Source organism: Gymnodraco acuticeps, unplaced genomic scaffold (assembly GCF_902827175.1).
Source record: "Gymnodraco acuticeps unplaced genomic scaffold, fGymAcu1.1, whole genome shotgun sequence".
Lineage (NCBI taxonomy): Eukaryota > Metazoa > Chordata > Actinopteri > Perciformes > Bathydraconidae > Gymnodraco > Gymnodraco acuticeps.
In genome coordinates, this window is record NW_022991219.1 from 470,324 (window position 1) to 486,030 (window position 15,707).

Consider the following 15,707-nt stretch of genomic DNA (forward strand, 5'->3'; position numbering starts at 1 on the left):
GGCTGTCGGCATCAGCTTGTAGATGGTATTTTAAACTCGATGCGCTCTGAAACTACGGGGCGGCCGAGGAAAAAAAATACACATGCGTTAATCGCGTTCAAATAATTAGTGCCGTTAATTTTTTTGCGTTAACGCGTTATTAACGCGTTAAATTGACAGCCCTAATATATATATATTAAATGTACCTGTCGTTTTTGCACACCTGCTGGTAAAAAAAAGACTAGTAGTGAGCAAATGACATGAGCATTACTACTATGAACAAAACAAAGCCAAGAACAGTTTTGACTCTCGTCAAGCGCCATCATTTCTATGATGAAGTTAGAGATCGTTTTAGCCCTGGGGTCGTCTCTGGCAAACTTCTTGCCTTTTTTAAAAGCCTCGTCGATAGGTAAAAGCCCCGGTGCCTTTGCAGCTGGCTTTGGATTCGCCGCTAGTTTAGCAGCGCAGGCGTCTTCGTACGCTTTTAACACACGATCGTAGCGATGGCGATGTTTCAGGTGACAAATCAGGTTGGAAGTATTATAGCTCGTTGCCTTTTTCCCTCCTCGTGGAACTTCTGCATTGCATTTGTTAACACAAATAGCAAGCGAACTATCTAACTCTGAAACTTTGAAATAGTCCCATACTACCGACGACATGTTTGTTTACTGTACTGGCTTCACGGCCGCACACCATTTACGTCACAGCCAGGCATGAGTTAGGGAGCGCTGGATTTGTGAAAAACTCCCCTCTTCCTAAACCACTAATACCACAGTACTGGCAAAACGGGAGGAGCCGAGTGAAAAACAAGCGCCCCTCATCCCAATCCACCCACACCGCAGTATTTTTTTTACCCAAAAAATATATTGTATATTATCGGGGCTATTAATACTGTTATCGGGTTTATCGGGATGACGTCATAATTCCTAATATCGGACCGATAATTATCGGGCCGATAATTATCGTGCACCACTAATTCACAGCCATGTAACACAGCGACGCCGGAATAAAATGTGCTGAATATAATCGACACACTAGAAGCCGGGTTTTGAAAAGGGTGTGATGCAAGAATAAATACCTCGGATTTTGAATTTCATACATTTTTTGTCTATTTCCGGTTTTAAAGGCTGCATTGGAGTAAAGTCATCTCATTTTCAGAATTTACTTGAATGTTCTAGAAGTTCTATTATTTGCCTTAAAGTGGACCTATTATGCTATATTGGAAAAATATATTGTAGGGCCATACCTATACAAAACATGTCTGAAGTGTTTTGCTTAAAATACCAAACAGATCACGCATTGTAACCATGCCTCATACTGCTCATACCCCTCTTTTGCAGCCCTGTTCCAAACAGGCTGATTCTGGTTTAAATGGAACGTCTGCTGCTAGCCACACCCCTTTGTAGCGTCACGCAGTGTTACATTACACATATTCTCTCCAGTAGCCTACAGCGTTAGCTCCATGGTTAGCTGTGAGTGTTAGCATGCTTGCTAATGTAAACACACAGCATATTACTCTCAAAACACGCCGCGCATTGTTTCTGATACAGCACATGACAAGTGTTTACCGCTAGAACAGTGCCATTATATATATAACAACTTTACTCTAAGCCTCCTGCAGACATCCTGCTGAATACACAGACACACAGCTGCGACTGTATATGAAGACGATAGGTTGGGACCAAGCGGCAAACTCTCGGGAAGAGCCGGGACGCTAATACGGAAGTGTCTCAAACTGCAGTTCATCTAGTGGCCAGTAGGAGCAGTCTGCAGAAGGGAGCAATTTCCATAGACCCCATGTTAAAATGCCCAACTTTACAGCAGAAATAAACATGTTTACATCGTGGTTCAAAAAACCATATTCTCTGTATAGTTAGATCCCCCCTTCATGAATATGGATTGGGGGGGTGCATTTTTTCTCAACTCATCTGTTTAATTAATATTAAGCCTTACAGCTTTTGCATAAATTAGGGCGTGGTCACTTTGATGGACACGTACATGCCTCACTGTCAGCTAACAGCAACATGTCCACTCTGCTAGGCTACGGCTACAACGTTAGTTAGTTGTAGTTACCGTACTTGACCCTTTAGCGATGTTCGTGGTGGTGGGAATATTGTTACAAATACCAGACAATTAAAATGTTGTGCGCTTGAATGTACTAACAGAACTTCCAAGAAGTCTAAAATGATAATATTATACATGTTAACCCCGTTCGCAGGTGTTTGTGTGCTTGGTAGCTTAGCTTGCTACTTATTAGCCAGCTAAGGACGCAACCCTTTATACTAGTGGTGCACGATAATTATCGGCCCGATAATTATCGGTCCGATATTAGGAATTATGACGTCATCCCGATAAACCCGATAAAAGTATTAATAGCCCCGATAATATACAATATATTTTTTGGGTAAAAAAAAGAAAAAAATACTGCGGTGTACTTGCATATACATTTTAGTTTATGATTCAGCCTTGGGCAAGACTTTTATAGTCTATGGCTATGACGCCATAATGCTAAACGGGAGCAAATGTTAATAGGGGACCCAATTATCCCAGTGGTGGCCGGCGGAGCTAACGGAGCCGCAGGGGGCTAGCTCCAGCCGGCGTCCCGGAGCTAGCCCACTGTGGCTCCGTTAGGTCCGGGCGGTGGAGTCCGTCTTTTCTTAACGTGTGAATGACAAGCATTAAGAATAACAAAATATAGCTAATTCTCTTGCAGATTGTCTCATTTGATTATGAATGTAACGTTTATATAGGGGAACTACACTGTTAGCAGTAACTTGGTATGCATGTATTTCATGTAAGCTTAGCTTCTTAGCCTGAGCTAGCTCTGTTTACTTCCAGTTCGGAGGCAGCAGGTCCCGCCTCGGCTCCGCCTCTTTGCCCTTATTTGGAACAGGCGGGATTAGACTCTGACGTCACAGTCGAGCCGTTAGTGGCCGACTCCGCCTACTAAGGGCTTCTCGGCAACTCTGCAGAATCCTATGGGTGACATCACGGACACTACGTCCATTTATATATACAGTCTATGGTTGAGACGTGTCACGTGTGCCGGAGAATATAGAGTGGTGAAGTCCCTCCCCTTCCGGTGGACCTCCATGGGACCTTATTTCGGAAAAATTATGTATTGCAGTCAATGGAGAGAGAAAGATTATCTTTCGATCCCGTTTGAATTGTGCCACGAATTACACATATGATGTTTGTCAATTTAAAAGATAATTTTGCAAGTCAAATAAATTCAAATGTGTCGTAAAACTGTGAAGTAACAAAAAATGTTGTGTGAAACGCTCAATGAACTACATCTCAGGTCTCGCACAACAACACACGTCACCAAGATGGCCGTCACTACTGTCTTGTCCTAAAAGTGATTGACCACCCTCACTATCACCACAATGAAACACGTCCAAAAGAATGTCATGCAAAGCTGCCTGCCTGCCTTCCTTTGATTCTCTCTGAACTGCCTGATCTTTTTAATGTTTAATGTCAACCATTTGTGCAGATAGCATGAAGTAGAACAGATCGCCGGTGCTAATGTAGCGTTAGCATTTCTCCCCCGGGCTTAAATGGTGTATTATAGAATGATCACACCGGTGTGACAGTACTCTAAAGGGCTCACGAAATATGACTACTACTCTTACTGTTTAACATTTTGGGTTACTTCATGTTAAGGCTAATAAAAATGACAAGGCCACGACTGTAATGCTAACTAACGTGCTTGCTACTAGCTAGGTAGCTAACTTGATCTAGCCAGCTACTCCTGGTCCTTTCATCAGGCGGGAAGCGAAAGAACGAGCAAGACCCATTGCTGATATGATTACAGCCTGGTACTAAGCACACAGGCATCTTGTTAAAGTTATCTTATCCATCTCTTATATTTAGCGGAGGAAAACAATTGTGACATCACTTACGCGACTCTGGGATTTGTAGTCTTTCTAGTTGCGTATTATTCATAGTCTCATATTTCAACAGTTTTACGACAAACTGTGACTTTTTTGACAAACATCATATGTGTAATTCGTGGCACAATTCAAACGGGATCGAAAGATACGTTTTCTCTCTCCATTGACTTCAATACATTATTTTTCCGAAATAATGTCCCATGGACCGGAAGTAGATGGGCGTGACTTCGCCACTCTATAGGTTGGGACGTGTCACGTCGGCCGGATGTCGCCAATGACGTTATAGGAGCGAAAATTCTGGATCTGCTTGTTAGCACCTCCCCTTTTCTTTTTTAGATGTGGGTACGGAGGAAAAAAGAGAAGGTTTTGTTTTCTGACACTTTGTGTGTACATATTTATGTATAAAAGACATCATAAAGTGCATTTTGCATATTAGGTCCCCTTTAAATTTAAATCAACATTGATTATAATTATTTCCAAATTATTATTGATTAAATAGTTTGTGAAAGCTTAAAAGTCCACTGTACAATATTGTTGCAATATCAATATTGGAGTATTTGGTCAATAATAATTTAATAGATTTTCTTCTCATCACCCACTCTGGATAACAAATGTTCGTCACATTTTTGCATCAAACTACTTTGCAGGAGAATTTATAAATATCTCATGTACCTCTCGGTCTCTTGATATTCAAATGTTTTCAAGAGTGACTGACTCATGGCGTTATGCCTGACCATCGGCCGCTCGAGGAGCCGTGGCTGAGAGTGCGTCATCCCTACCTGGATATGCCCCGCTCCTCTTTCTCCTTCACCATGTTGAATTTGGGTTCAGTCTCCTGCAACTCATTTTGCTTCTCCTCGATCTTCTCCAGAAGCTTCTGACGCTCCTTCAGCAGGCGTTTCTGAAAGAGCAGGAACGGAATTTAAGGGGAAGTATTTATTTAAATATTTAATCTATAGACTTAATTTTCTACTGCCAGTGTATATAACTCCAAAATGTAAAGTGTGAGGTTTCTGCAGGAAAAATTGGTTCTACACATATTTCTAAATTAAAATAAATATAAAACATTTGAAGAAACATTGCATGCTGCTCAACAGTGACACCTGCAGTGAGTGTATCCAATGTGTAGATTGAGTGTTAGTGACATGCATTTATTATAGTAAATATAAACTGATGAACGGTAGGGGTGTAACGGTATACGTACCCGTACCGAAATTATTCGGTACGGGCCCTTCGGTTCGGTACACGTGTGTACCGAAGTGTACCGAACGAATATAACGTTAAACGTAAAAAATTGAGAACGTGAATAACTTCTTGGAAGTAATCTCAGGTGCTGCGTCGCAGCATTCAGAGTAATTTGCTCCCATTGTGTTCAACGCGTCATAGAGCGAGCAAGTCATTTCATTGGACGAGCTGGTCACAGGGATGTGTTCAAATGTAGTCAGTAATTTGAGGAACTGTCGAAATGGCGAACGCAGATAAAGTTGAGCTCGAAAATCCTCCAGCATCATTGAAGTCTCCGGTTTGGGAACATTTTGGTTTCGCAGTTACGTACAAGGATGAAGGACAAAGACAGGTGGACCGAACCAAAGCTGTTAGTCGGCATTGTTCAACTAACATTGGTTACGCGGCTGGCAATACATCAAACTTGCACACTCATTTCAAAAGGCATCACCCGAACGTGAATATCACCGGTACCAAAAGAAAAATGACTGAAGTGCAAACCCAACTCCCACTAGCATTTAAGCCTCCACCACTCGCAGAGAGTTCAGACCGAGCCAAAGCTATTACAAACGCCAAGTATCCTTATGTTGCCATGTTATGTTAGCAAAGCGCTACCTGGCTGTATCTGCTACCTCTGTCCCTAGCGAGAGGGTGTTAGTGCCAGCAGATCTGCCCTTTCGGCAAGCAATGTGGACAAGTTCATCTTTCTTTAAAGAAACATGAAAATACAATGACAAGCAACTAAGCAAGTCATAATGTCAAACTGGCTGCTTAGGTACTAGTACAGTACAGTTCAAATACAGATTATTTCAGTTCATCGAAAAGCTGCACCTTAATGTTTATTTTATTATATTTTATATTTATATGAGTGAATATTCATAGTCTAATAATAATTAAAAACCCAAAACTAATAGTTTATGTTTTGTGAGTACTAGTACAGTAAAGTTCAAATACAGATTTTTTCAGTTCATCGAAATGCTGCACCTTAATGTTTATTTTATTTTGTATTTATTTGAGTGAATACATTATTCACAGTTTAATAATAATTTAAAAAAAATATGTTATGTTTTGTGATAATTCTTTCTGCTGTACCGAAAACGTACCGAACCGAACCGTGACCTAAAAACCGAGGTACGTACCGAACCGAAATGTTTGTGAACCGTTACACCCCTAATGAACGGACATAGCTTCAAAATTCACATTCAATTACAACCTACATTGTGCACATGCAACATTCAAATATAATAAGAGGTTGTAACGCAGAGTGAGTGGTCGACATAATTATTTTTGAAAAAAAATGTGAACCAATTAGGAAAAATCCATCTTTAGATAACAATGGGCTGGGACAGGGGGTTTCATCTCACAGGTATGAAACCTCTACTTTCCCCAAAAGCGCCTCAGACACATCTAGTGACGCAGATCTGCTTCCCTTGCTCTGCATTTTGCTACAGAAGCTTTTGGCTGCTGCTCTGCCAGCCATAGCCAGGTGGGCTTCATCCAGCCAGCAGCCCGCATGCTGCCCGGGACCCATCATGGGTCACACACAGACTGCGCCAATAAAGCCATTATGCATGATTATCGTCTTCATACTCACACGTGCACACACAAACACACACGCACACACACGGCCATACCGAGAGTGGTTCATGCCAGCTCTGTACACACAGCCTCCTGCCAGGGATGATGTAAAGTGGAGCTGATGGCAAATGTTACGTACACAGGCTGGAGCTTCCTCTGTTTTGGTTCTCAATGTTCCCCTCTATTAGACCGGCAAACGTTCTTTTGAAGGATTCAGTACTAAAACTGTCAACTCTTTACATGCTTTATGATTAGCTGATGAATTGATGATGTTAACCGCAAGGAAATTCACCAGGAAGAGTTTTGTTAAGAAATCATGCATAAAGTCAAACTGAACTTTTTTTACGATTTTTTTGACCCACAAGGATGAGTAAGGGGTTGTAAAATGAGAAGGAGACTACTGTTCTCTACATACGATGATGGTGCAGGGGAAGGGGGGGTGGGGGGGTGACTGGTGCAGCGTCACGTGTGCAGAGTGACGCAGATGGGAGGCTTCCGTACCCTCTGCTCGCTGTTGCCTGCCAGCTCGTCCTGCAGGTCCTTAGTCTTCAGCTCCAGTTTGGTCCTCTGCTTGATCTGCTCCTGGCGCTCGGCCCCCAGCTGCTCGCGCTCCTCCTTCCCGGCAGAGATCTTAGACTTCAGCTCTCGCACCACACGCTCCGTCTCCTACAGGAAGGGAGCCAGAGGAAAAAAAGGCTGTGAGATTCATTTCAAAAGGAGAATAAAAACAACTTACTTAAGTGATTGTTTTGATTTAAAATGATGAATAAATTGATTTTATGGACGCTAAAAATATGAAGTTTGACCTTATGATTTTGAGTAAATCACTAAATATTGCAAATCCTCTTTTATAGACGTTGCCATCATGCTGCAGTGTTAGTAACAATAGTTATTTGAACTCCTTACCTCTACTTTGTCGCGGGCATCTTGCTGAGCATCACGCAGCTGTCTGGATTTGTCTCCACAGGTCTCTCTCTTGCTGGACAGCTTTGGAGAAAGAGGACAAAAAGGTTTTGGTTTTGAAATTGTACACAACAAAGGACAAAACTAATTGTATTTGTGCACACAGATTGGTCGATTCTTACATTCATTGTTTAGATCTTTTATATAATTTTTTACTTTCAAAAAACGTTATACCTGACATCAAAAAGACTGATAAACTAAAATGTACTTTCTGTATTATTTTGTGTATATGTAATATTCTGAAGAATGGGCAGTGATCATTTCCTACCTTGGCATCAACACAAATGTTTACAACCACACACTGTTATTTGTATATACAAAGAATGTATTTGTTTCTCTTGAGTTGGTTACCTCGTCCAGCTTGGCGCGGGTCTCGTTCAGCTCCTGGTTGTAGATGGTGTACTCCAGGGCTCTTCTCATCTTGTCCCACTTCTGGTACTGAGCCAGCTCCTCCTTCTCATCCTCCAGGGTGTGCAGACGCTCCTCGATGTACTTCAACAGCTCATTGATCTTCTCTCGCTTCCCCTCTGAAGAACACATCAGATTGTTTTTTTAAACATGTAATACTCTATTAATTGGGACTGGGTTTTATTTTTATGTCATTGTTTTGTCATTATTTTTTTTAATTCTTAAAAGTGTTTTCTACAATACCAGGGGACTCTAGACTAACAGCATCCTGTATTAATAAAATCCACAAGGACGCCGTTAAATCATAATCTACTGGTCAAGTAGACTTTGTATTTTTTTCCTAACAATGCTACACAAGTCCGTAGGAGAAGAGCTAGTCAACGTTAGCTGTTAGCAGCCAGTAAAGATTATTCCTTTGATTTATAATATGACATGTTCAAGTTAAATTATAACCCTATAGCAGGCATCCTCAAACTACGGACTCTGGTCCGGATCCGGACCGAACCACCACTGTCTCCGGACTCTGAGCAAATTATACTTTTCATATGTATTATCTCTCTGTATTATATGTGAGACATCGCCACAACGCATTCGCAACGAGTCAAAATTCTCCGCTATGTCCACTGCAAACAGCGCTCTGCATGTCTGACTGTTCCACTGTGTTCCACCTGTGTGTGTCAACGCTTTGGTCCAATCACATTCAGCATCCAGTCAGCGTTTTTTCCCCCCAAACAATCTGCGAATCAGAGGCACAGTAGGGCGGGTCTTCGCGGACTGCGGGTGGGAAAAATGTGTGTGTCTCTTTCAACCTGTCTAAGTCAGAGCGAGAATTAAAAACAAAAACATTCAGAGCGAGAGTTAACAGCTCATCTAGTTCCATCTGTACTGTAGCTAGTAGCCTAGTTTCACCTACGGGGGTGGCAACTGACACCCTAAAAATAGGCCTTGCCACCCCAGCTGCCACCCCAGTTGGCAGCTTTGTTTTGAAAGAAAAGTTGTGGCTCATCGGACATTTATGAGAGAAAATCTCTAATGTCCGAGTGCAAGTGAATGCAACACAAGATGCACGTCATGTAACCCCTCCCCCGGTCCTGGCGCGAGCGTGGACATACGATTGGTGGCGATTTCATTTTGAACTGGACGGCGCAAAACGAGAAGCATTCGGACCCAAGCGCTGAAGGAATGAGGTATTTGCGGTCTACACTGACAGAGAAGAGACTGTCAGTGTGGCTGTACTCAGCATTGCATCAAAACGCACTGAAGCTGTTGATCTTAATACGTTTGTGAGGCGTTTTTCTGAACAAAATGGTAATCGCCGCATTCAGCTGTAATAGACATGTCAACTTGATGCTCTGCTCACGGATGAGCATATACACAACTATTAAGATGATGACCTTACGTGTGTAAATATATTTTTTTCTTTGAGGGGGTCTGCCCCCAAAAAACAGTTTTAAGTCCTGAGAAAGTCAAATAAGACGGTGTGTAAAACTACACTGCCCAGCCAAAAAAAAGTAACCACTTTGATTTAACTAGGCCAGTAGGTAAGGGCTTTCCACTGGATAATAACTGCAGTATAAAAGAATGCATGACTGAAGTGATGGAGACCATGTTGAAGGCAAACAAAAAGAGGAAATAACAGGTCAAATCAAGCAAATCCCCCTCTCAGATTCCACAGCAACCAGAAGAACATACATACTGGCTGGTGATTTGATTCATCAGCTTTGTGATGGAATAGAAAATGCACAGTGCATTTCCTTAGCTGTGGGTGAGTCCACTGACACCACTGACAATGCTCAGTTGCTGGTGTTTGTGAGTTGTTATGATGAGGCAAAGGGGGAGTTTGTTGAAGATGTGTTGGGCCTGACGAACCTCAGTGGACACACAAGGGGGCATACATTTATAAAGCAATAATGGGAATGCTGAATGAAAGAGGGTGCAGCTGCCTTTATTCCTAACTGTGCAGCTCTTACACTGCGACTCTGAGGGGTCAAGCACAGACACAATAACAATGAAAACTGCTGCATACAGATTACTTTTGTTTTTGCAACCTCGTGTTAAGAATCTTGTTGCAATTGTTTAAAAGTTTGAATGACCGTAATAAACGGACCTTTGTCTTATTAAAACATTTATTTTGGACCTTTAAGATTTGTATTTGAGTACCCCTGCCCTATAGTGATCTGTTTACAAGAACAAGTTTTTGGCGAAAACCTTTTTTTTTTTTTTAAAAGGGAGTTATATACAATTTAAAAAAACTGTATGAAAATGTAACAAAGGAGTATTTGTAAGGACCTGGGATTGATGTTTTGTTTCTGTTTTATATAGTGGGATCAAATTCGGTATGAAAAATAGTGACATTTCAATGGTACAGGTATTGACTACCAATAGCTGGAACAATCTATGAGACAATGATGTTAAAGAAAATAATGACCTGTCTCCTTCATGAGAGAAATACTCTCCTCTTTGCGCTCATCGTACACTCGTGTTCCCGCCACCTCTCTCAGAAGCTTCAGACGCTGGGAGTCAGGAGCCGTGGCCATTTGGTTGATCTGTATTAAAACATTGAAATTATGCATGAGGTGAAAAACACTTCTGTGAAATTTAGGTCCAAGACTTTCATGCATGGCATTTTTTAATTCTTGATACTTTTGAGCCGATTTCCTCATTTTTGACACTAATCCTTAAATCAGCAGATTTTGAACAGGCCAAGCTATTCAGTTAAACACAGTGGGCACTCTTTTTACTGCCCTGCTTAAATACTGCAATGCATTACACAACAGCCAAAAAGAAACGTGTGTCTTGTGTGAAGTTTAGCCCACCCACTCCTCTCTCACCTTTCCCTGCTTGACGATGTAGTAGGGGTTGCTGCGAGAGAAGCCGGCACTCTCCAGAAGGTTCATGACGTCGTTCTTACTGCAACAAAAACAATCAAACGAGTGATAACATGAATTCATAGGGTTGTTATTTCCTGTGAAAAAATGTACCGTCCATCCCCTGCAATACTTACGTCACCATCTTCTTGTCTAAGAAGTACTGGTCCTTCTTTGCGCCAATGACACGGCGGAGGGAGACTTCCTCTTTGTCGATCTGAGGGGAGAGACAGGCATCACAGTTGAAGAGGACAATCACACACATCAGCAGAACTGACTGGTTATGTCACAGTGTCACCAGGCTTTGGATTTCTAGAGAAGTGCAAACATCCGGCCTTCATCATCACAATAATAAGCACTGGAGGCACTGGGACTACAATCACTGGACACAGCAATCGTCACCAATTTAGGAATATTATAGTGATGATGCACCACTTCCACTAGGAGACTAAAGATGTTGATGAAACGAGAGGTCAATAAGTTGTACTGTTGGTACAAACGCGATGTTAAATGGTTTACGTTGCCTCTCTTAAAGCCTTACATATATGTTTAAAAGTTGGAAATATAGCACGCACATTTAATCTTACATTGGTCAATCCACACAACATGCCAATAAACCAGTACACCTCTTGCTTTAGCTTAAACAGGCTTCAACTTTTAAAACAACCAATTACTTTTCACATACACACAGAAGATGGGTATTCTTTGAGAGGCTTACTGAAAGGACTTCAAGTGTATCAGGTTGGAAATAATAAATTGGTGTGTCTAAGATTACAGTAATAGGATCAACATAACATGTTTGCAATTCCTACCGGCAGCCGGTTGTCAGAGTTGTCAAAAATAATCTCCACAAAAGCCGAAATGACACGAGGACCAGTTCCCTCCTACAGTGAAAGGGGAGGAAAAACATAATGATTAAATGTTATTCATAAGCCTTGTATGTTACAATATGTTTCATTCTCCATCAAAACGTATTAGTTCAACAAATATGCAACTAATCCTTCAGGTATTAGGAAGTTGCACAAGCTTTTGTCAGCGTAAGTATGGCTAACAAGCTATTTGTACACCACCACAGGGTTAGGAGTTTCTGAAGGTTTCCCGAACTTACGTGGAGCAGAGCCAGGCGCTGTTCAGGTCGCAGGTGGCTGAACTCATCACTGAGCACAAACTGGATGGCTAAGGAAGCACAGCCGAGTCACAGATTTAGACAACAAAAAACAACTCAACATAATAGAATAATAATAGAATAATGTTAATAATAATACAAATAATGAAGGAAGACATACCATAGAAAAAGTTACTTTTTCCTGATCCATTTCTTCCCACTGTAAACAGACAAGAACAAATAAGATGAGTACATAGGGACATAATGTGCACAGCCACCAACATGAGACATGGCACACCGATTTCTATTAGCATTCAAAGTAAATGCCTTCATTCAAAGTACATCACCTTACACTTCATATTTGTTTTAAATACGGTAAAGTACAACAACATGAGAAAAGTTGAGGTGTGCACATACTCACCGATGACATTGTGTTTTGGGCTGAAGGGGTCCACCACAGTCTGGTCCCTGTAACTTCGGAACCCCTGGATGATGACCTGCACAAGAACCCAGAGACCACTGTGAGCAGGACAGCCTCATACTGACACAACATCAACCACAAACTGTGGCTAGACACAGTTATGCAGAGATGGAAGTAACTAATTACATGTACTCAACTTCAATTTTGAGAGACATCTACTTTACTTGAGTACTTCAATGTGTTGCCAGTTGCCACTATGTACTGTTATTTCCATACAAATAGTAAATAGTGTACTTTTACTCCACTACATTTATATAATACCTTTAGTTACTTTGCCCATTTGGATAAATAATGTGAAATATAAAGAACACATTCATTTGTTTTTTGTTGCATGGAGTTTGGACATTCACAAGCTGCCCTGCAGCATACTAAGTAATCAAACTAGCTGCATATTTACCAGCTTTGATAACACTTTAATGCATCAATATTATAATCACAAAACATAATACATTTTTCTGAAATTTGCCAATTTGTACTTTAGGTAAATTAAGTATATTTTGATGCTTATACTTGTATACATTTACTTGAGTAACATTTTGAATTCAGGACTTTTACTTGTAACAAGAGTATTCCTACACTCTGGTCTCCAACTTTTACTAAAGTGCAAGATTAGTAGAAGAGTACAAGAGAGTACTTCTCCCACTGATAACACCCTCATAATTAGAACAAAAATAAACACAAACTGCAGCTAGAAAAAGTTATGTGACATGACTTTAGTAGTAAGCCAGGAACTATTAATGAATGCAGCTTTATTACAGCTTGGTGCCTCCGATATAAGTCAGACTCAGCATGGATGTGCTCAGCCGAGCATCAGAGTATCATAAACGGGGAACGATGATTTCCAGCAGGGCCTAGTCTGTCGGCTACTGTATGAGCCAGTTTTCATTCAGGACATTAACGTGTTTGCAAGGTTGCTAACAGAATAGCACATACACTTGACAGCCACGATGTTTTCAAAGCAGACATTTGCATTTAAAGAATAAGATTGCAGCATTGTATCGTGAAAAAGTTATAGAAAAGCGAACAATCCGCTAACCCACCGGTTAGCATGTAGCGTTAGCTTAGCATCCCGGGAAGTGGGACGGGCAATTCAACTCAACATTAATCCACATAGCACTTGCTAGCATTAGCAAGCTGGCTATTTAGCCTAAGTGTGTTTGCGTTAGCATAGCTATGCAATCATATTAACGTTAGAGTGTGTGCAAAACCTCGGTTTCCCAATAAGAACCGTTTGTTGGAATAACGTAAAGATAGCCTGGTGAAAGTCGGCAACACGCACAAGTCTGGTGTCGTTATCTTACCTGTTTGATGTACATGGCTGTCTGAACAAGGCGGCTCCTTGGCTGACTACGGAGATAAGCTCCCTCCGCACTTAGCTGGAGAAGCCGGGAAGTTAATAATCCAAATTTAACAAATTATAAGAAATTGATGCATTCAAAATTGGTGAAACACTGGGAGAAGAGAATAACATGGAAAATGGCGGCGGGGGCGGGATAAAATGGATGATACCATTATGTGAAAACAGGGTTGTAGTAATACAAACATATATAATGCTGTGTGATGGTGTTATAAATTAGACAGAATCTAACAATAGACAATTCAATTATGTGTAATTTGAGTATCGTCAATCATTGAAGCGATGTTTTTGTATGTAAATAACATGTTGAACACGCTTGCTGTTAACCTAGCTACCTATCTGTTCCACTGGTACAGTCTAGCTGTCTGTCTTAGGCGCCAAACACAGAAAATAGTCGATGATGAAGATGCACTCAAATTGAAACATGTCTTATCGATCGATAAACAATTCTGTTTACCGATTTCCCCCCAATTTCATGTTTTATTCTTTCTTTAGAAAGTACAACGTCAAACTGTTTCATATGGAAATGTGGACAAAAAAGCCTAACCTGTTGCTGTTTTTTAAATGTGTTCTCATCCTCATGTGTTTTCATCAGTTTCCATTGCCTATGTTGCACTTGTTAACACTAACCTGACATAAGCTGATATAAGTGCAGTCTAATCAGAACTATGAATTATAAAGGCCATCTCAGTCACTACTTGCCAACCTTGAGACCTCAGAAATTATTGTATTGTATTATTGTAGTTGTAAGTGCAATGCCTTGCGGCCTGCAGCACCATCCTTGATGGAGCATATGTGTGGGCTGGACCTGTATTCAGGAAAGGAGTGAGCAGAGGGTGGAGTTGTCGATTCTTGTCCTGTTTTCTGTGACTATTTTCCTCGCCCTCTCAGACTTTCAGTTGCGCGCGCTAATTTAAGAGACGTGCTACCATGGAAACCAAACAATGTTGTAGCCTGTATTAAAGTCCGAGTGGAAACAGTCCTGAGTAAATCTGATATTGTCAAAAATAGGGAGAAATGCGGGAGAAATATGACCCCGGGAGGAAACCGGGAGAGGGCAATGAAATCTGGAGTCTCCCGCGAAAATCGGGAGGGTTGGCAAGTATGGTCACTGCAGGTGTCACTGTTGCCTCTTCTGCTGCCCATTTGGGCCTGTCCTATCAACTTCTAATCCCCAAATGCAATTAATGCCAAAAGTGTTATTGAGTGTGTTTGTGAGCACACCAGTGTCCTGGTTATGATTTTTGTAATATTCCTGTTATATTGTGATTGTAAACATCCAGCTTTCAGAAACGTGCATCTGGTCTCTCAGACAGTAACCAGGACCTGCAGTGGCATGGTGGGATGTGCATGGAACTACATTAACCTACTTTACTTACTTCATTACAAATGTGATACTTTTAAGTATTTCAATTATGCAACTTTGCAGCCTACTTTTACCCCACAATTTGTCAGAGGAAACTATTGAAATGTATAAAGTAGTTCAATTGAGCACATTCTTTCACATCAACGGATGAATACGGGAGTATAATATTGCACTTAAACTTAAGTAAAGTTTCTGAATACTTCTGACACCACTGGTGGCATGGACACCTTACAGTATAACGATTTTTGAAGTGACTGAGATGGTGAGAAACTACGACACAAAGATGATCAGAAAACTTGAAACCTTTTGAAATCAGGTAATGATAAAATAAGTTTATTATGTTCCATGTAAACATCATACCCGGAACAAGATCTTAACCCGAGTAAGGATAATAAGGCCCATGTAAACAAACTATTCTTACTACTCTTTGATGTTGTCAAACATCAACTACTAAACATAATGCTGGAATAACAACGTGACAACAAC

The 15,707-nt window shown here is 41.0% G+C and overlaps 1 protein-coding gene across 2 annotated transcripts in view; it reads right to left on the reverse strand.

Moving 5' to 3' along the window:
- The window catches only part of smc3 (structural maintenance of chromosomes 3), a 49,345-nt gene extending 35,307 nt beyond the window's left edge, over nucleotides 1-14,038 (reverse strand). For both annotated transcript variants that reach the window (XM_034239222.1, XM_034239221.1), the window contains exons 1-12: nucleotides 13,800-14,038; nucleotides 12,439-12,514; nucleotides 12,199-12,237; nucleotides 12,021-12,088; nucleotides 11,725-11,796; nucleotides 11,050-11,129; nucleotides 10,877-10,955; nucleotides 10,474-10,591; nucleotides 7,989-8,164; nucleotides 7,581-7,661; nucleotides 7,176-7,340; nucleotides 4,652-4,773 (exon numbers count right to left, since the gene is read on the reverse strand). In XM_034239222.1, coding sequence (XP_034095113.1) covers nucleotides 4,652-4,773; nucleotides 7,176-7,340; nucleotides 7,581-7,661; nucleotides 7,989-8,164; nucleotides 10,474-10,591; nucleotides 10,877-10,955; nucleotides 11,050-11,129; nucleotides 11,725-11,796; nucleotides 12,021-12,088; nucleotides 12,199-12,237; nucleotides 12,439-12,514; nucleotides 13,800-13,814 — 1,091 coding nt within the window. In that variant the 5' untranslated portion in view covers nucleotides 13,815-14,038. The remainder of the gene's footprint in view (nucleotides 1-4,651; nucleotides 4,774-7,175; nucleotides 7,341-7,580; nucleotides 7,662-7,988; nucleotides 8,165-10,473; nucleotides 10,592-10,876; nucleotides 10,956-11,049; nucleotides 11,130-11,724; nucleotides 11,797-12,020; nucleotides 12,089-12,198; nucleotides 12,238-12,438; nucleotides 12,515-13,799) is intronic.
- Between the last annotated feature and the right edge of the window lie 1,669 nt (nucleotides 14,039-15,707).